Raw genomic sequence first — 21,143 nt, forward strand, 5'->3', positions numbered from 1 at the left:
ACTGGAACCATGCAGTTAGCTGAAAAACCTGTCAAATATACAGTAAAGCAAAATGTACATTGAAAAGATAATGAACTCTTTGTTTTTATGTTAATAAACACATTAAACATTTATGATCATTGTGTCTATTAAAATCAGTAATAATGAAATCATATCTGTGTTGTTTATTTTTTTCTTGAAAGAATTCCATCTTCTAAAATTGATAGTGGAAATCATCTTTGTAAATGCACATCTATGCCCTTAACCATCTTATTCTCTTATGGAATTATGCCCTACCTTTTGTTGCTCAGAGACATATATGATGTCAATTGTGACACTTAAGATTCAGGCAACTTAACTCAGATTTTAATCTTATCACAATATTTTGGAGACAAATTTGAAACACAATGAGAAATTCACAAGTAATCACATACAAATTACTTGAGTCTTCCCAAATACAAGTTTACCAAATGATAAGCAAGTGTTACTGCTTATTGCTTGGTAAACTTAAAACCATGAGTTCTAGTTCTGCCTTAGTCACAAGGCAGTTGGATAACCTTTAGCTAATCACTTTCTCTCAATCCAGGGAAGGACAAAATGATAAACCATTTCTGAAACACTCTGCCAGGAAAACTACAGGAACTTCAGTTCCAGGCAGTATCTAAGAATCAGACATGATTGAATGACGGGGGAAAAAAATACCAGAATAGTACCATTACTTATCTGTTTACTGCAAGGGCACATGAATTGTACATGCTATTTGCCTGAATATGAGTCAAGTTACACAAGTCATACTACAGACCATGCTTAATACTGTAAATATCCATGTTTTTTCCCCTAGTGCTCCTTAACTGAATACTGATTACTGAACACTGGATTTATCTTAGTCTCAGCCTGATGAGGAAATTGGTATATTTTGTAGACTAGTTATCTCTATTATCATTACAGTTTAAAACATTCTAAAGGACGTAGTCCATAAAAATGGCAGCATCAAACAGTATTATCGATCTGTGTGTATTACTCCAGCCTAAGAAAAATTAGAACAAGCAAAGATGCAAAGCATAGATGGGAAGTGAATTGACTCTTTGTACCCAACTGCCTAACTGTAAAGCAGAAATAACTTAGAAGTGTCAGGAAAGAGAGAACGTGTAATGCTCTGAAAAGAAATCAGACCAGGCTGTTGAGTCTAGATTATAAGATGACTACAAAATGATGATGGGTAGTTGAGCTAGCCTTTGGGTACCGAACAAACCATCTCTGGAGGAAAATCATGCTACTCTGGATAATGGGAGGAGGCTGCCCAATCCAATCTGGATGTTTGTAGAATACTCATAGCTAAATATCATGTTACTCAGAATTGTGCGCACATGCCCCATTTTGGATCATTTGCCTGTAATGTTTATGACCTATACCTCAGCAAGAATTCCAAATATATCCTGCTTACTACGCAACTTGTAAACATTTCTAAGAGATATCTTAGATAAAATGTGATAAGAAATAAAGTATACCAGTTTCCTGAGGGAGAAAAGGAGATTTATAATTTTAAACCAGTCAGACCACCTCATCTTCCACAGACACACTCCTACCAATAACACAAGTCCTCTGCTCTTCAGAACAGGAAATAAAAGCTTCCAGGATTATTATGTAGTATCTATATTTCTACAAGTACTGATCTTATGATATTAACAGTGATTGTCAAGGGACTTGCCATTTGGCATCAAAGTAAGCCTTACGATACCAATATACACTGCAATGAGTTGTCTCCCACATAAAAGGTATTGCTCAGACCTATGAAATCTTTGGTCACAAGAAAAAAACACACTACAGTTGACTTTTGCAGCTAAGATGGAAAATTGGCTGGTGATGTGGAAGTTCTTCCCAATAAATACTATTTAATTAAATACAAGTCTTCTATGTCTTTCACAGGGTGGTACTGCTATGCTAAAATGGCAACACTGTGGGCCTAGTAAAATGCAGAGCTTCACAAATGCATGATGTATGATGCTCTGGAGTAGCAGTCACCAACTGGTGGTCCGTGGACCACTGGTGGTCTGTGAGAAAATTTTGGTGGTCTGCAGAAAAATTATTTGCATTTTTTATATTGCACAAAATCATGGGTTCTCAAACTACGGCCCCTTGGACAGATACATGCAATGAACGTTCGTGTTGCTGCAGAGAGTCTTCCCCCCTTCAGAGTCTTTTTGTGCAGGTCGGAGGGGGGCAGAAATTCTGACTTGGGGTCTGCTTCAGCCTCCTGGTGTGGGGCTTTGGGCGAAAGCTGGACGGAAACGCCGCTGGTGGCAAGGAGCCGGAGGGCTTGTTCCAGTGGGACTGCATCATGGCCTGGAACTGGCTGACCATCTCAGCCCCCTGAGCCTCCAGGCGCCAGTATCTGGCCTTGCACTCCCGCAGATCTTCCCTCTGCTTGGAAAGCCTATGCTCCTAGTCCTCAGTGAGATGCTTCTGCTGAGCCTCCTTCTTGGTCAGATCCAATTTGAACTGAGCTGTTTTGCCAACTCTTTCTCGTGGTGGCTGCTTAGCTCTAACAACTGCTTCCTGTTGGGGCCCTAAGGAGCCCGGGCACGGGAAGGCAAGGAGTGGCTGGGAGGGGAGGGGCGCGTAGAGGCCTGCAAGGCACCCCTCGACATGAGTGACGTCGAGTTGGCCATGCCCACCCAGTCACAAGACCACCTAGCCACACCCACCCAGCCAGTTATTAGGCAGATCGTATTAGTGGTTCACGGGATTTAAAATTATGAATTTAGTGGACCCTGAGGTCCGAAAGGTTGGTGACCCCTGCTCTGGAGCACATCTCATGGTCCAGAAGACTGTCTATTTGAAAACTCTGATCTGTGAGATTATGAACAGGATGGATGTAGAGCACAGGAAAAGGTGGCTTTCAGGGCTTTATAGAACATTTGCCTATGTCCCGTCCTCCCATTATTCCACATCTTTAATCAAATATTATTTAGCTTAACTATATCTGAAGTTTATCCCAAGGCTCATTAATACTACTATTAAAAATAAGCATGACTTTCAGTGTTTGCCCATTCCTATCATAATTCTAATTGCATAGCGCAGTCTTAGTGTCAAACAAATTAGTCATACTTTCACAAGGCACACTAAGAATAGGCTTTCATAAACTCAGTAAACAACAAATAAGCATACCTGTTAATCTTGCAAGCGCATATTCAACACCATTGTATGCTGATGTTTTCATTTTTGTTCTATACTTGTCCATATCATTTCCATGCAATATGTGCTCCTCCATATCCTAGCTTAACGGGGAACAACATTGCTAAAAACACTTTGGCAAGCATGACCTTAGTAATTATTCTGAGCCATGCCTATTCAGAGACAATGCAAGAATTTGAGAAGAACATGATTTTTATCAGCAATTTAACTTTGAAAAATTTGATCTAAGAGCTACCATATTTTTCAGAGTATAAGACACACTTTTTTCTCTCCTAAAAGAGGCTGAAAATTTGGGTGCGTCTTATACTCTGAATGTAGCTTTTTCGAAGCTTTTTTTTTTTAGCCCTAATGAGGCGCTAGTGAGTGAAGTGATCTCCGCTTCCCTGCTTTGTCCGCTCCCTCCGACTCTCAGCTGTGAAGCTTTTTTTCAGCCCTAACAAGGTGCTAGAGAATGAAGCGATCTCCGTGGTATGCCTGCTTTTCTCATTTCTTCTCTCTCCAAAGATCAGTTGTGCTTTAGAAGCTGTTTTTTATCTTCAAGCATGGGATAAAAACCAGCAAACTAATGTGCTGAAGCTGACCAGACTAAGGACGCTAGCCAGATGAGTACCTGGTAGGCAGATTCCCCCCCTCTATTTTCCTTCCCAAAAACTAAGCTGTGTCTTATACTCCGGTGTGCCTTATACTCCGAAAAATACAGTAATCAGCTTGCCTGCACAATATTGTAGACCAGGGAGTACCCAACTCCTGGGCTGTGGCTCACTGCCAGGCCACAGCCTTTGAAGAATTAAGCAGAAAAAGCGATGGGTGAGTGAGTGCACGTGAAGCTGTATTTTTGGAAGCAGTGCACGCATGAAAGTATCCCTTCTCCCCACCCCACTCCGCTACTGCCGGTCCAGTAAGCCAGAAAGATTGGGGACTGCTGTTGTAAACCTTCCAAAATTGGAAAAGCTATCTTAGGATGCAAAATCTCAAAACCTAAAGGGATTCAGTATTGGCCAAAATTTAATGATCTTTTTAAACTAGAGAAAAAAATGACCTCCCCTAGGCCATGTAAGAAAACTACTTTAGCAATGGATAAACTGGGATTGAAGGTGTTTCTGTAGGTATGATGAATTAGCCCAAATAATTTATAACTAATCATGTAAGTTATGAGAATTCTAAAAGAATTGTGTAATATACAAAACTCATTACAAATGCTGGGTAAACAGAAACTTTCCCTCAGTTCCAAATTTAAAATATTCACCATCAAAAAGTAATGATGATCCAAGAACAGCACAACAGAGTTACATGTGTGTATCATATATATGATGATTTTCTCTATAGCATGGAAACATTCTCCCAGAAAAGGAGATCTCATTTAGTTCAATTAATAATTGAAGAAATTCTCCCTGCTACAGACTTGTTATCTCCTGGTGGCTTCTGGTATTTACATTGGATCCAGACCCTGTACATGGTGATTTGTTTTCCTCTGTTCACCTGGAGGCGGCGGTCAACAATATTTTGAATTTTCTCTAAGCCAGCAGTAGAGAACAGAAAATCCAACTCATCTATGATACAAAGGAAAGAATTTAATTTATCTAAGTTTTCATTCATAGCTATAAAAGACAAGTTTCAATTAATTATTGATCACTACATGGCAATGAAATCCAAAAATATCAATAGCCAAATCATTAAAATTATACTTTGTAGGCAACCATTTTTGATTGGACAATTTATTTCCACAGGGGCTAGTCAAAGGCTTTTAGGGAAATCGTTGAGGGTGTTTGGTACCATAGATTTCCCCCCCATATTTATCATGGGAAATAATTGAGAAATAATTGAGAAATAATTAGAGAATAAGAAAAGCTCTCAAGAAGTCATGATAGAAAACAAGTGTTGTCATGTAGTTTCATAACTAGGTAGACCAGCTAATTTTAAAGGTAACAACTTAGCACCCTAGTTGATTCTGTAATGATTCAGAATTAATGTATTGCTCCAATCAGACTGTACATCTCCAATGAGAATAACAGAAGCTATAAGATCTGTCTATGGAGATTCTCTAATCAATGCTATAAGATCATCTCCTCCTCAGGAATGCCTCTCAGTTGCAAGTCTCGTTACTGTGTAAAACTGCCATTTGATTACCTTGTGTGAAGAAATAAACTCTGGTTCCATCTCCTTTCACATAGAAATTATCAGCCAGACATTGACCTGAAGAGAGGAATGAGATTTGATTGCAAATGCATTTGTTCCACTTTCCTTCTGTCTCCCACTATCTCCCTTCAAAAGATAAAGACAATAATAACCAATTCTATTGACAAAATACTTAAGCAAAGACAAATATTTTTTTCTTTACCCTGTTTCCCCCAAAATAAGACATCCCCTGATAATAAGTCCAATCGGGCTTTTGAGCGCATGGCAATAAGGCCAAGCGCTTATTTCAAGGTTCAAAAAAATATAAGACAGGGTCTTATTTTTGGGAAAACACTGTACTTAGTACACAGTGGTACTTTAGTTCTTGCTGAAGCATTCTTAAATTCATGAACCAGATGCAGAAATCTAGAGTAGCAGCAATAACCAGTCTTTGGCTGAAAAAGAGCTCACTCAATCTACAATTGATTTCTTTACCCTCAGAAGTGCTTGTATGTCTGTCAAACAATGAAAATAACTGTTCCTAACTTCTCACTTTCCCAGATCATTGTCAGAAATATTCTGATCTGCATATTGCCAAAGACATAACCTGCATATTATTTGGAACAAGATTACCACTTCCTGCATGGCAACAATAATTCCTGTTTAAAAGCTGAAAATGTTAGCCCAAAAAAGAACAAGAAAAAACAGTTTTCATCAACATAAGACATAGATTTCAATGTTTATTTTGTATGAATTACTAAATCATTATCTAAAGCTTTTGAAGATCATCACACAAGTTAGGGTTTGGCAATGCAGTGTCTGTGATTATATCTATACGTAGCCTCAATAGTGGCATTCATGAAACCTCAAAATTAAATTAAAACTTTATTTCTTTAAAAATATGTGAAATCTCACAATGGAATATCACAAAATTTCAGGGTACTCATCTGAAATCCCATGAAATGTTAAAACAGAACACCAGATTTCAGTGGATCTGATGATTATAGGATTTAATCCCTTTAAAAAAATAGTGCCCCATCACATCTTGCAATCGTCATCATGAATTACCATTGGTGTACCAACCATAGAAGGCACTGATTTTAGAAACTCAGAAAAGTTGTCATTCATTCACATACAATAATATCTTCTGAAGCAACTGTTGTGCTGTTTTTGTTAGTGGAGCAGAGCAAACTCAAACCACTTTGATATCTAGTTTCATGAAAATGGCTAGTATTTTCTTTTAATGAGAAGCAGAGTGATTATATTTTTAAAATATCATAGTTTTGCCCTCACCGTACCTTTCTTAAAGCGAAGTTGGGCTAGATCAAAACGGCCATAATCTCGTAATAAAATAATTCCACCAGGCTTTAGAAGTTGGCTAAGCCTGTTTATAACACATTGCATTCTGAGAAAAAGAAAGAGGAAAAAAGTCAATGCCTACTGAGACTCAGTACAAAAGTTTTACTTCAAAACATGTCATCATATCTCTACCCCTTCCCAACGCACATTTCTGTGTTAGATAAATACATCAGTATTTCATACTTTTCTGGAAGAATAGATGAAAGGACGAAGATAAGAACTATCACATCAAGGCTCTCGTCCGGCATTGGAAAAGGCATCTGATTCTTGGTCAGGTCATGAACGAACGCAAAGCAACGAGAGGCATCATATTCTGGATGGGCCTGTATGTTCACACAATTATCTTTCTTATAGCAGTTCTTATTTCACAGAAACCTGTGGAGTAAATTAAGCTAAGAGAGAGCAACTGGCCCAAATCCCACCCAGGCAGCCTCAAAGCTGCACTAAGGACTTTTTAGATGTTTCACACATAAACTTCCTATAGCAAACCACCCATATTTCTGTGGGAAATCCCTGAACATACATACATACGAGAGACCTTTAATGGGATAAATAGTTCTATTTCACAGAGTTTCTTATTTTCACAAATGAACAGCATTTTTGAAGAGTTGATGTTCTATTAGATAAGTCATGAGAGAATAATAAATGGAGCTCACCCCTTTCACTGTTCTAATTTTTTGTTTACAGGGATGATGTATTGTTTAAATATCTCTACTCTTATCTTCAATAGAATATGTTAGGAGACAATAAAAATTACACACTTTCAGAAATAAAGGAAACTAGCTAAGAATTTTTTTTTTAATGACATCATTTTTTTAAATTACCAGGACAAGATCCACTGCTGTAGTAGAGAAGTCACAACAATACATAAATAGGCCTGGATCACTGAAATGAAAGAGAAGTTTTATCAGAAACACTTTTTATTTAGAAGGGCAAGCTGCTAGAGTTTCCAAAGATAGCATCTACAGCAGTGACTGTTTTCCATTAGAAAGTGGCTAAATATGGGATAAACGAAGACTCCATGACAATTAGGCACAACAGGAAGATAAACTTTCAATTCCAAATTTTACTCTCCGGTCAAGCAGAATTACATGTTAGCCAGGATCAAATCAAGTAACTAGAAACAGAACAAAGATGGAGCAAAATGCCCACTGTTGTTGCAAGGATATTTTTATTTATTTAGTATTGGGACTTATAGACTGTTCTAATCAATTGATTTTGAGCAGCTTATGACTTCCCAAGATCATAATTTGAATTAAAATAATATATCACACTCAATATGCTTTTTAATATAAAATTATGTTAAACAATTATGTTAGCCAAGAATCAAACTCTCTAAGAAAACATAAATGAAATGGTTTCTCATTCAGAGGGCAAGTATTGCTTAACGCATTGTAAGCCGCCCTGAGTCTCTGGAGAAGGGCGGCATATAAATCAAATTAAAAAAAAAAAAAGTATAAGAACTCCATAAATATGGAATGAGAAATCATTACACCAAATGGGAACTCTTTTAGGTCAGCTGACAAGACAACTCCTAGAGAAATTCTAATGCTGTGTTAAGGTTTAGGCTTTTGTACCAACCAAATTCAGAATTTGTAAAAATGCAATTTGAGTACATTGAGTGTCTTTCCTGCTGTCAGATATATGTAAACTATTTGTATTATTATAAATATGCAAATGTAAACTGTACATAATTTTGGAAAATTAGTCTTCATGTTTGGGAAAAATCTCCTAAATTGGGAATGGATTACTTCAAAATGAGGTGAAAAGGACTATGCATCTAAGTGATCCCACAATGCTAGAAAGTATCCATGCAATCTATATATTTGAGTTGTAATTTTTCTTACTTGTTGGTTTGAAGGATAGGAAAGACCGTGTTTCCTGCACCACATCCCACCTGTCAATAAAAGAAACAGGTCTGAATTATTCTGCTGTGATAAAAATTAATGCAATAATAAAATTATTAGATAGTTTGAGATATGCATAGACTTTTATTACTTTCATTTCAAGAGAATACTGTGGTTTCCCTTCTGGAAATAATTTTTATTTATCTATGCTTGTCTCCCATATATTCGTCATGTGTTGCCATAAACATGTTATTTCTGAGGTCAGTTTGGTCGGTTTTTTTTTTTTTGAAGGATTGCATTTGTAAATTAAATGTAACAGACAACAGCATCATACTACTCTAAAATAAGTGAGTTTCTTTGGGGAAAAGTCATGTAGTTTCCTTTAAGAACCATATTTAGTTTAAAAACGTTGCTAGTTATTCATTCCTATTTTTCCCCCATTCATATTGTACTTCTCAAATGCAAACACACTATCTGGCGAGGCTCACCGGCTCACCCTTGAAGGCATATAGTAAGTTTGTGAGTAATTATGACTGAAAACAAAGAACTACAGCTTGAACTCAAAGTTCTCTAATAATTACTAAGTGACAGCTAACACAAAGCATATACCATCATGACCACTGTCTGGTCATTGTTTTAAGGCACCTGGAACAGTTAGTAAACCTATTCACACTGATGTTGCATTGCATTCAAAGCCACTGTACAAAGACTAAAGATATCAATTCAAGGTGACATTTTGATTTAAAAGTGAAGGATTATGCTTCAGCGCCTTCAAATAGACAAAGTAATGGGCAAGTAATTAGAAGGGCTAGCGGAAGTATCTTCTGTGCATGTGCAGAATAAAGGTAGATTCTTAGAGCAGTCACTTTAATGTGGCTTGGCTGGACAAAGCTTTTAGTTAAATACATGGGCTTGCTTTAGTTGAAATAAAGTGCCTCTTTAATGCTTTGCTTAATAGTAGTAGCCACTTCTCCTAAACAGGATGCTGAGTCAATTAGGATTGTGCACTCAATGCAGCATTCATAAATTTTGATTTTAGTGTTTTTACCTCTAATATTCTGTACGTAGCAGATGATCCTGGGAAGTCACCATCTTTTACCACTTTCTCTTCCTGCAGCTGTGATGCCATTTTATCTTCTGAATGCAGCTGATGGGTGATGTTACTATTATTCTTTCTTTCTATATCCAGATGTTCCAAGTCTTTACTATCTCCTGTACAAAGTTTGTCAGAGTAGCTTCCAATACTTGAATTTTTGATGTTTTTCACAGTTTCCTTCGAATTATGTATGTCAATCTGACCTTGAGGATGGTTTGGCGCTAGTTCAGGAAACTCAGTGAACAACCAATGTCGATCTTTAAAAAATCCATTTTCATGGGTTTTATAGAAATCATCCCAATACATGTTGGCATTGATTTCATAAGCATCTTGAAAGAGGAAAGACAGAGGATAATAAGTCAGCAGTTCCATTTACAAAAATACTCACATATTACATAATTTAGCAATGATATCGTAAGTGTAGCAGGAACTCTACATAGTAATTTGCTTTATTACTGGCTTTTCATTTAAGATATTTGCTATTGTAACTAGTTTTTCATATAACCAAGAAGCACATCCTTCAAAATCAGATAACATCCGACTGTTAGTCTGAATCTCAGTTCTCTGAAGCTAAGAGACACTTATGCTAGGAGCTTATATACTTTTTAAAAAATGATATTCTAACTAGGAAACCCCTAATTAATACACTTGTGTCAAATATGGATATTATGAAGAGTGAAGCTACTCACTAATCTGTCCTAATCATTTCACTGGAACTAAAAGCAAACCTTTTTTTAGATTGAGATAAATATTTTATTGATATTGATATATCCTTCCCCCCCCCCCCCATATTGTTTCATGTTTTTTAATTTTGTAAAAAAAAATCCTTTAATAAGAATATATATGGTTCTGTTCTGTTAAATATATATAAATTGTGTTGATAGGGTTGTCATATATAAAAGGAAGAATTTTCATTATATAGTATGTAGTACCTTGCTGATCTTGTGGTACTAACTGCAAGCTCTGTTCTTGGACCTTTGCTTGTGCAGCAGCTTCCTGCTCTTCAGACCATTCCACATTATCCCTACAAAAAAGAAATGTTAATCCACCACAATTAATTATTAAGTATTAAAATCCAATTCTCTAGCACAAAGATAGAAGGCTACAGAAACACTAATAATAAGAGGAATGGACTGTAAAGATAGCTGAGTTTGCAGTAGTGGCTATATTGACTTGTTTAAGGACGGAATTAGAATTACATTTTATAAAGGCCTGGAAACCCTTTGTAGTCATTTTGCTGAAAATGGATAAAAAATAAATTATTTCAGGATTTATTGATTAGAAAGGTTTGTTTATGGGAGGAAAACAACTACATATGCAATACGGAGGTGGAAATGGTAATTTCTAAGAAAATCTGATGTAAACAAAACAAAGTTGCTTTAAATACTTTTCTTGCTTTTTTGTACTCTTCATTCTTTTAACCTTTTCTTTTTTTCTAATTCTTTTGTTTCTGCAATTTTTAAAATCTTTTAAATAAAAAACTTCATAGAAAAATTAAAACCAGTTCTTCAGGCCTAATTTGCTTAGTTGCAGACAAAATAACCATACATACAAAATACAAATATTTTTGGACATATGATGTAGGGAAAAGTGGCCAGCGACAGCCAAGGCAAAATTTAATGTCATGTAAGTATAGCTAATTACATACAGGGAGACTTTGCTCACTGACTGGCTCATTTAGTGACCGCTTGAAGTTATGGCAGGATTTTAAAAAAAGGCTTGCAACCAAGGTTTGTATTTACAACAGTTGCAAAATCTTGGGGTCGCATGATTACCATTTGTGCTCTTTGCAACTGGCTTGTGTCAGAGTTAACGGAGACCAAGCAAAAAAAAAATTGTAACTTGTAGTCACATTAATATTTGCTTAACGATCAAAGTGGCAGTAAAGTGGTAAACCCATCACAATCATGTGATTTTCTGCTTAGTGACTATGACCCTTTGCAAGAGAGTTAATAGCCCCAATAGTTGTTGTTAACAAGGACTGCTGTACTTATGTTCTAAGATGTGGCACCGTGTGACATCATTTATGTATCCTCGGTTGCACCCCATTAGCAGAATTTGCAGTAAAAGATAAAAACTGGAGCTAAAATAGTTGGTGGCTTGATGTTGCTATAAGGCTTTATAAAGATGAGAAAAAGCAATTAGTACTGGGTATTCATTCTCTCCCCACCCCATTTTTTCTCATGAAGCTCTTATTCTTGATTACTGCTCATAAATAGCTGAACAGCGTCTCTTTATTTACCTTTTCATCTTCCTTTGTCTCAACTAAGCTTAACATTTCATCCTCTCGATCTGTTAAGATGCAGCGTTAATATAATACTGTAGAGAACAAAACAGATCATGCGGCTTTGGTTTTACTTTGTGAGATCCTGCGTAGGGAGCTGGCATAAACTACGGAGCAGCTAAAACGGATCAGAAAAGAGACTGCAGAGAGAAGCAGCCACAATCGTTACTTACCAGGCGTTGTGTTGAAAAACCCGAGCCGCATCAGTGAGAAAACGATTCCCAAACTGCTTCCTTTTCTTTTCATCCCGGCTGGGCGCAGCCATCATGCAAGACGGACACGAGAATGAACATCCGACCCGGAAGAAGAAAGAGAGGACTTGATTTCTTGCGCTCTTTCTACACCTCTTGAGGTTCATGGAAGAGAGAAACGAGATCGCCCAATGCGCATGCGTGAGATGTCAAAGCTTGTTTGGCTTGCTTCCTTTCAAAGCGTGCCTTTAAATGAGGAGGTTGCCTACCTTCCTGGATTTCCTATGTCTCCGAAAATGAATCTTGAGACGGTCTGTCTCCCTAGAGTTTTGTCCCTTTCTAGAAGGAAGGGAGGTCTGCCCATAGATATTAATTGACCCGTCTTCTAAAAAGTACGGTATTTGGTTTGCCAATAACACTTCCGCCAAACCCGAATCTTTGTATTAAAATTTATTGATTTTAAAAGTTTTAAGCATCTGACATCTTTTGCAAGTCGATGAAGAACAAAATTTCTGCATACAGCTGAGTTCTAGAAATCACTTGGACAAGGTACTAGAAGATCTTGGTTGCAACCCAAAAGAAAGTATTTTAATTGGAAATAAGCTTTCAACCAGTTCCTAGCTTCTAATATTAACAATAGCTTTTATTATACTTTTGATGAATGACTATATTTCTATATTTAATCTTTAACTGGCATGATGGGGGTTTGATCACTCAAGAAGTGAGTAATATGATTATTCCTTACGCACAATTTCTAGTCATGTTTTAAACAGAATTAGAAACTTTTGAAGGAGCTGTACACAAATGGTACCACTTTATTCAAACAATTGAAAAAGCCAATCAGGATTGGTTAAATCAGTATCTTGACAGGGAATCGTAAAGATAGAGAATCCTAAAGAAAGTTAAAGACTTCCCTAAAACTGGAAAGTTTTAAAAACATTGTTGCCCCCCCCCCCCAATCCAAACGAGATATATTGGATTTTTTTGTGCAAGATTTTACAAGCACAACCGTTCTGTGTACAGAACGTAAGAACTGGGATGGATGGTCTGTGCCTAAATCAAAACACCAGAGAACTGTTTGATCGCTTTATGGGCCAAAACTCAGATGTTCTGGCAAAACTGATACATAGGTGGGGATAGTTAGGTAAGAATAGAAAATATCCAAGGAGGACTTCCGGTGGCTCTGGGAAATGCCGACGGAGCTTCTTTTAGGAGTTCCAGCCCCGTGACTCCGTATAGCCGCTAGAACAGCAAAAATCAGCTGTCTAGCAGCTTTAAAACTCTCCCCCAGGGAAAAGGGGGAGAGAAGAGCAGAAGGGTCTGGGTAGAGCTTCCCTAGACCCCCAGGCTTTTTTTTTAAGCCTGGGGTTTGCAGGATGAGAGCTCCCTGAAAGCCCTTCAAAGCTCCAGAGCCAGGACGAGTCTGCTTAAAGCAGACCGAAGTGTCGCGATCACACCAGCAAAGCAACTAGAAAGATAATAAAGATTTTGGATTTTGGATGCTGGCAGAGTTAATCCAGGAGACTAAAAATGCAAGTATTGTATGTTAACTCCGTTTAAAAAGGGAAAGATGGTGCCTTCACTTATAAGTGAAAGTCCTTGTTAACATCAGTAACATTGTTAAAGCTATTGGGTTACTTAAGAAAAAGATTTAAAGTGGAAGTGGAATGGAAAAGACTGTATATTGATTTTAACTAACTCACATATTTTGGAGATTGTCTCATGATGTTAAAAGACTTAAAAGTTGGATAACTTCTGAATTTTATGGTAGTTTTAAAGTATTGAAGTCTAAATCTGGATAACTTAAAATTTAATGGATAACCTTTTGAAAGTTTTGAAACTGATATTTTGGAGAATGTTCTGCTAATGTATTAAGAGATTTTAAAATGTTTAAAATAAGATTATGTTGTTTTTTTTACAAATGTGAAATGTGATAAGAGAATTTATAAAAGGAAGGTTGAAGTATAATTTTTAAAAGGGGAGTTAACAAGTGTGAGAGAGTTTTGAATTCTGTAATAGCTAGCATATTTTAGCTTATGTTTGTTTGGACTATTGAGCAAGAGTGAAGCTTACTAAAATAAGACAAGATGCTCTACCAGGTGGAAATAAGTGGATTTTAAAAAGAAATGGTGTTGATGTTCCAAAGTATCAATGACACTGTGACAAAAAACTACAGGGAGATAAAGAACCTAATGCATAGCATAGATGGGGAAATGGATAATATCCTACAAGGGACAATGAATAAAGATCAGAATGTCCAGGAAAGGGAGGAGACAACAGAAAGAATGGAGAAAAAGATAGAACAGACAAATCAACAAATAAAGCAAGAAGACAAGAAGGAGAAGACAATAAAGACAATAATGACTGATGAAACAAATCAAGGAAAAAGTATTTTAAGAGACTAAAAAATGGAATTGGAAATGCAGGAAGATACTTTAGAAAGGGAGATAGGGGCTTGAGCAGGCACTCTGGAGGCTTGGCAGCATAAGATGATAGAGATGGGAGACATATTTAGACTAAATAGTAAAGAAGTAGATGTAGATAGGGATAAAGATCCGAGAGAGGAATATGGGATGCAAGCCAAAAAACGAATAAGAATTGAAGTATTAAAATGGGCAAGAGATGATGGATAAAAAGGAAAGGCCTTTTAATATAATGGTGGCTTGACTAAAAGCTAGAACAGAGGTAGAAATAATACACATTTTAATATAATAGAATAAAAGCAATAGCTAGATGGAAAGATTAGAGGTTGAAAGATGGTATTATTATGTATGTTTAAATAACAATGTGCCATTAGAGTGGCACATTGAAACATTGAACAACTAAACAATGAAGGACTATATTTCAATACAAACACATGTATCAACACTAAGACTAGTAATGGTGGCCTGATTAGAAGCTTGAATAGAGGTAGAAATAAGAAATAGGGGGAATATTAGTATACACATTTTTATACAATAGAATAAAAGCAATAACCAGATGGAAAGATAGAGGTTGAAAGATGGTATTACTATGTACGCTCAAATAATATTGGGATTGGCATTAGAATGGCACATAGAAATTCTGAATAACCAAATAAGGATTATAGTATGTGTATTAACACTAAGATTACAAAAGTTTAATGTATTAAATATTATTAATGTTGCTATTTGTGTCAAAATAACACCACTGTATCTCTAACACCGCTGGATGACATCGCCAGGTCTTGCTGCTTTAGCAGACTAAGGAAGATACTCAGAGATGATTCACACCCTGGTCAGTGTCTCTTCGCACTTCTACCATCGGGCAGAAGACATCGAAGCATAGCCAGCCGAACCAATAGGTTTAAAAATAGTTTCTATCCTTGGGCTGTCAGACTCTTAAACACAACCACAATCACTCCATGCACACACGGAAACATATGACTAGTTTTTCTTTCTTTTTCTTTCCCCCCCCCTAATTATTTGCTTAGGGATTATTCTTTATACTATTTGTTGTTTGTATTTTTTGTCATGGATTGCACCAGTGAGGCTAAAACCAATTTCTTTGTATACCTGATGTCCAATGACAATAAAGGCTATACTATATACTATAAAATGAACGATACCCAGATGCCATATTGTTCATATGTTGATGTTGATGAATTTATTTATTTATTTTTTTAAAAAACCAAGTTTAATTTCTGGTGACTTCATGGTCTTCATCCATATAGTTTTTCTGGCAACAATTCAGGTGTGTCTGTCATTGCCTTCTTGCAGGATTTTTACCTTTTTATATTTCTACTGTTCACTCTTATTTACAATCATGGTATCCTGTAAAGGGTAGCCTCCCTCTCAAGGGCTTCTTCTCAACTGCTGATTATGCCCAACTTTTGTTAGTTGACTAGGGCTGGGAACCTGAGTAAATAAGCCTGTAATAAGGTCAGATGGATGTCCTAATTTGCAATATGGAATAACTGCATTGGTAAAATGATTTTGTTGCAAAACTAAAAACAACACAACTGTCATAAAATTGGATAGGGGTTTCAATCCCAATTTCTCCACTGATTTGTGCAAACAATTTCTTCCATTCAGAAGCACGATTTTTTGTTTTTTCCAGTTGAAGTCCAGATTTGCCTGTTCAGTCAGTGTGATCTAGTTATTAGTTCTTGGTTAAGCATTTAGATCATGTGATCACAGAGTAGCCATTATACCATTCAATAGAACTTACATGCAGTTAAAAAATAACCACTTAATCTTGCAATTATACAGGTGCACATTTTAATAATTACTGCTAAATAATAAGTTGATAAATTCAGTGGAGCATTATAACAAATAATGGATTAAGCACTGAAGAAGGATATTCTAACCATGACCAGCAGCTCTGTAGCTGGAGAGGAATCTATTGAAAACAGAAAATTTGGAGCTAGAAACTTGCAGTTATGCAAGATAATGGCTGATAGACTTTTCTGTGGAATATGGTATGTTGTTATAAACACAGTCTTTCAATAACACAATATTATGTATAGTACCTGTAGGTCTCAAAATGGACAACACTGTAATTAAATAGATTATATCTTACATAGCACTGGATGAAAAAGTTTTGTGCCAAAATTTTGCACACCGGTATCTTACCAGAGAAAATTAGTAAAGATAATGTGTATTTGATTATACATGTAATAACAGCAGCAAGGATTGTTTATGTGCAAAATTGGAAAACAGAGAATATACCATTGGAGGGAGAAGTAATTAAAAAAAATTAAATTGTGCAGAAATGAATAGATTAACTATGATGATAAAGGAAAGAGAAGATTAGAATATTTTAAGATATGTAATAAATTTTACTATTGGTTAGGAAAGAGATATAAATAAGTTTTAAAAGAGATTGAGGAAAAAATAATTGTAATTAGAATATTATACTAATGGAAAACCTTTGTAATGGACTTGGTGAGATTAATGACAGAAGAAATAGAGAAAAGAAGAAATCTTTGAAGATAACACCGAAATGTCACATGGAAGAAATGAATGATGTACTAAATGTTTGTTTGTCTTAAAAAAAAAAAAAACTTTATTAAAAAAAACTTTGCACACCAAAAAATGCATCTGACTGAAAAAATTGCGACAAGTCCAATTCCAATAAGACATAACTTTGAATGTTCCTGAAGAAAAAAGATTGAGGTTAGCAACAAATTAAAATTTGATAATATTGAAAATTATTGTTAAAAGAGAAAGCTGGAAAGTGCATAACAAGTCTGCTGAATATCTAATTCCCACAGTACAGTCTTATGTCTAAGTATATTTACCCATTTAGTATCGCTGTATTACTATTATCCTTTTCATCTATTCCACTACCTTCTCTTAAATGATATCAATATCATTATTATTGATTTGTTGTTTTGCATGTACACTGAGAGCTTATGCACTAGAGACAAATTCCTTGTGTGTCTAATCACACTTGGCCAAATAAAGTATTCTATTCCCATTCCCATTCCCAATTCCCATTCCCAATTCCATTCCATTCCATTCTATTCCTAGCATTATTTTAGTATTCTGTTTTGAGGATTAATAGACTTTTTTTAAAAAAATGTGCATGTAGTTTTCTTAGCAAATGTCAACACCTTGCTAATGTAGGCTGGATTGCACCTGAATTATATTTTGGAGATTATCAGGAAATCCCAGGATTATAGACTAGATTAGAAAATTGAGCAAAAGATCTTAGAAAGGCAACGAGGAATTTTCATCCTTTTTACACATCCATAGAGTTTCTAGGGATCAAACTCAAGGTAGATTTTAAATTCTTTTATACTTTCAGAAAAAATACCTTTTGACCGTGACAATGGTGAACTTGTAAAAAAAAGTATGTTCTGGTATCTAAAAACCAATGTGAGTGCATTTTCATTATGCAACAAGTGCTATCTCCTATTTTTTTTTAAATGATAGAAATGTCCCTCAAAATTCCAATGAAGTATGTTGTGCAGTTTGTCAAAAAGAATGACATCTTCTCTGCTTCAATTGCTCTGCTTTGTATTTGTAACATAACCTACTATTTGAATTACTCAGGGATGTGCAATACACATGTTAGGATTGGAGTGATTTCTTCATATATTCCTTCAGCATCTACCCACTTAATCTTGGCATGCTTTAGTACTCAACAAATAAGTAATGCATAGCAGCTCTTTTTCTTCCTACAATGGTGCTGATGCAGAGGGTGAAAAAGCAGTGCAAGGATGAGATAGGCTACTGGAATAATTCCTACATATTTTGCATTCAGCCTTCGACACCCTACATTTAGCAGCATAGGAAAAGTGAGTCTGTGATGGTACATCTGAGAACAGGGCTTGCAATCCCTTTTTGTAGTTTTAATTTCATCATTTTAGGGCCAAATAAGGATAAAGCTTTTTTTTTTCAGAGGTGGCTAGTTTTCAATCAGTCCATGAAATTCCTATACTGTAGGTGAGCGATGAGTGAGCAAACCTGTGCATGTTGGAATCTACATTGCGTGCTCCTTCACCTCCAGTCCGTGGAAAAATGGTCTTCCATGAAATTGGTCCGTGGTGCCAAAAAAGTTGGGGATCAAGGCTATAAGGCAGTGAAATCCTATTAAAAGCTGCTAATACTGTATTTGGAGCATGATTGCTAGCACTACAGGTTCCTAGAGTAAGAGTAGCCTTATACAGCAGAATAAGTGAGCAAAGAGAAAATGAATAGAACTGGACTTAATTTGAAACAGGACATTTTTATTAGAAACTAACATTTAGCTGGAAAACCTGTTTTATTCCAATCTCCCTTTCTTTGTAGATTATAACATAATGCATCTTTTCTTGCAGCCAGCTTGCTCTTTTGAAAATGGCATCTAATGGCATTATGTTTGCAGCTCTTAAATTATAAATACATACACAGAAAATTTCTAAACCTTAAATTGTGAAGGAGGCACTAGAGCTCTCTGAGCTCCAAAGCCAAACTCAGATTCCTTCCACACCCAAAAGTGAGACATGCCACGTAGCAGACCTTCTGAGGATCTAGCAATTAAAAATAGCTAGGAAAAGGGTAGAGGAGAATCATGTACTTCTTCCTACTACTACAGTAACAGCTGGCCTTAATTCTGTGAGAGTCCTGTAGTCGCCCAAAGGATCCATATTCTCCTCCTGCTTGACCACCAGTATCTATTTTCCTTCCTCCAACTAGATTGCTTCATAGGTATCCCATACTTGGAGGATATCATTTTGCTGCCATTTAGTGATGTTTTGCAACCAAATCTGGTACCCCTAGTCTCCCCCCCCACATTCCTTCACAAGGCAGAAAAGAGAGAGATGTGCTTCCCCATAATAATACTGCTTCCAACTGAGGTGAAGGCAGAGGAAAGGCTCCTCATTGCTCCTTGGATTAACTTCTATAGCCATTTCAGTTTTGATTGGGGCTTTGAGCTGGTTCTACCATATCTCCTTTATAAAAATCCAGACGGGCAGTAAAACGATTTAGAAAAACCTACTGTAATTCTTGGCTGACATTTAGTACAATGTAATTTTGCAGCTCAGAAATGGTAGCCTTCCATATCAACTGGGTGTGCTTAAGCTGGAGGGCAAGGACTAAGCAGCAAGGGGAAACCCAATAATTCCTTGTCCCTGGCTCCCAATGTTACTTCTACTGGAATTGGAGGTGTAGAAATATGAAATCAGAGAAGGATGAGCAAAAACCACTGAGCAATGTAGCAGATGTAAATTATACAAAAAGGAGGATAGCAACATTTTCCTGTTTTATATATATCAACCTTGTGTTTCTCAACCTTGGTAAGTTTAAGATAGATAAATTTCAGACTTAGAATTCTCCAGCCAGCAAGAACGTATATTTGGTAGCAATAGCACTTAGATTTATACACCATTTCATAGTGCTTTACAGCCCTCTATAAGCGGTTTATAGAGTCAGCATATTGCCCCAAACAATCTGGGTCCTCATTTTACTGACCTCGGAAGGCTGAAATTAACTTTGAGCCTGTCAGAATCGAAGAAATCAGACTCCTGGCAGTAAGCAGAGTCAGCCTGTAATACTGCATTCTAACCACTGTATTGCCACAGCTCTTAATACTATATACTGTACTATACTAACGATGCATACCTAGACCTGATTACATTGTTCTTCAATATAATATATTTTTCTTTATAATGTTTTCAAAGGATTGATAAATTATAATATTTCTCTACATTAGCAGTTCTCCAAGTTTGATCTGGGGTCCTGTAGGGATCAACAAGATCCAGGTGATGTGCAAAGTCAAACATTTTAAAATTTCTCAGATATAAACCAAAACTCTTTAAGCTCCACAATCTTTTTAGGAATTCAAAGCCTTGTTTTACGTTAGTGATTTTTCCTAAAAGTCACTTAGCTATTCTATTTCTCTTTCTCTAATTTCAGGGGTACTGTTCTATTCTGATTATAAAAATATTTTATCAGAGAAATTAACAGTCCCTAGTATAAGTGTCAATTTGTCCTTCAGAATTGCATCATAACTTGGATAAACTCACTCTTCATTTTATACGGATATTTCTGGAATGAAATTTAAATATATATCCAAATATTGAATGCTTTCTATTTATATCTTCTGTTTTGTTAAATCACCTAGAATAAAAATGGAATGACGTGCCCTAATTATGCTGTCAATAACACACTGTATTTTCAAATATGATATCCAGCCATAGTTAGTTTCTTGTCGGATATAATTGCATTGTTACAATAGCTTTTCTCCTTATCAAAAATGGATCTGTCTTCTTATTGACATCATTACTTCTCTTTTTTGATTCCTGCTCCTGCCCTTTAACTTTGAAATATGAAATATGGAGCATAGATGCTCCATGTCTTCTTCAATATTTCTCCAGTCTGCTCCATTCTTTTTGCTATGGTCTTGTTTAATTAGCATACTGTATTATGCCAGCCATTGAAGTTGTAAAACAGGCTGTACATGCTTTATAGCAAAGTGATGGATATGAACAAGTTCACACAGGCAACCACAAAAGTATGTCAGATTAGGGAAATATTTGTGCACAATTAGATTCATAGGGCAGTTGATTTAGAGAGGGGAGTTCCTTCTGGGACAGAAATGTGTGTTCCAGCTATTTTGAAACATGCACA

At 36.2% G+C, this 21,143-nt stretch overlaps 1 protein-coding gene across 1 annotated transcript; it reads right to left on the bottom strand.

Annotated features, from left to right (window-relative positions):
* Nucleotides 1-1,495: 1,495 nt before the first annotated feature.
* Nucleotides 1,496-12,235, bottom strand: METTL2A (methyltransferase 2A, tRNA N3-cytidine). The gene is made up of 9 exons (XM_034415973.3): nt 12,049-12,235; nt 10,524-10,615; nt 9,544-9,920; nt 8,496-8,545; nt 7,473-7,533; nt 6,832-6,971; nt 6,588-6,694; nt 5,302-5,367; nt 1,496-4,724 (listed from the first exon to the last, which is right to left on the bottom strand). The coding sequence occupies exons 1-9, from the start codon at nt 12,231-12,233 to the stop codon at nt 4,540-4,542; spliced, it is 1,263 nt and encodes a 420-aa protein (XP_034271864.2). The 5' UTR covers nt 12,234-12,235; the 3' UTR covers nt 1,496-4,539.
* Nucleotides 12,236-21,143: the final 8,908 nt, after the last annotated feature.

Source organism: Pantherophis guttatus, chromosome 4, assembly GCF_059756535.1.
Source record: "Pantherophis guttatus breed Tessera chromosome 4, ASM5975653v1, whole genome shotgun sequence".
NCBI lineage: Eukaryota > Metazoa > Chordata > Lepidosauria > Squamata > Colubridae > Pantherophis > Pantherophis guttatus.

Bases quoted from the DNA above. Each gene is read 5' to 3' on its own strand.
- METTL2A (XM_034415973.3), bottom strand. From the start codon at position 12,233: ATGAACCTCAAGAGGTGTAGAAAGAGCGCAAGAAATCAAGTCCTCTCT. The intron at 9,921-10,523 runs GTACTACATACT...TCCTCTTTCAAG, and splicing joins AGTACCACAAGATCAGCAAG to ATGCTTATGAAATCAATGCC. The intron at 4,725-5,301 runs GTAATCAAATGG...TTTGTATCATAG, and splicing joins AGTTTATTTCTTCACACAAG to ATGAGTTGGATTTTCTGTTC.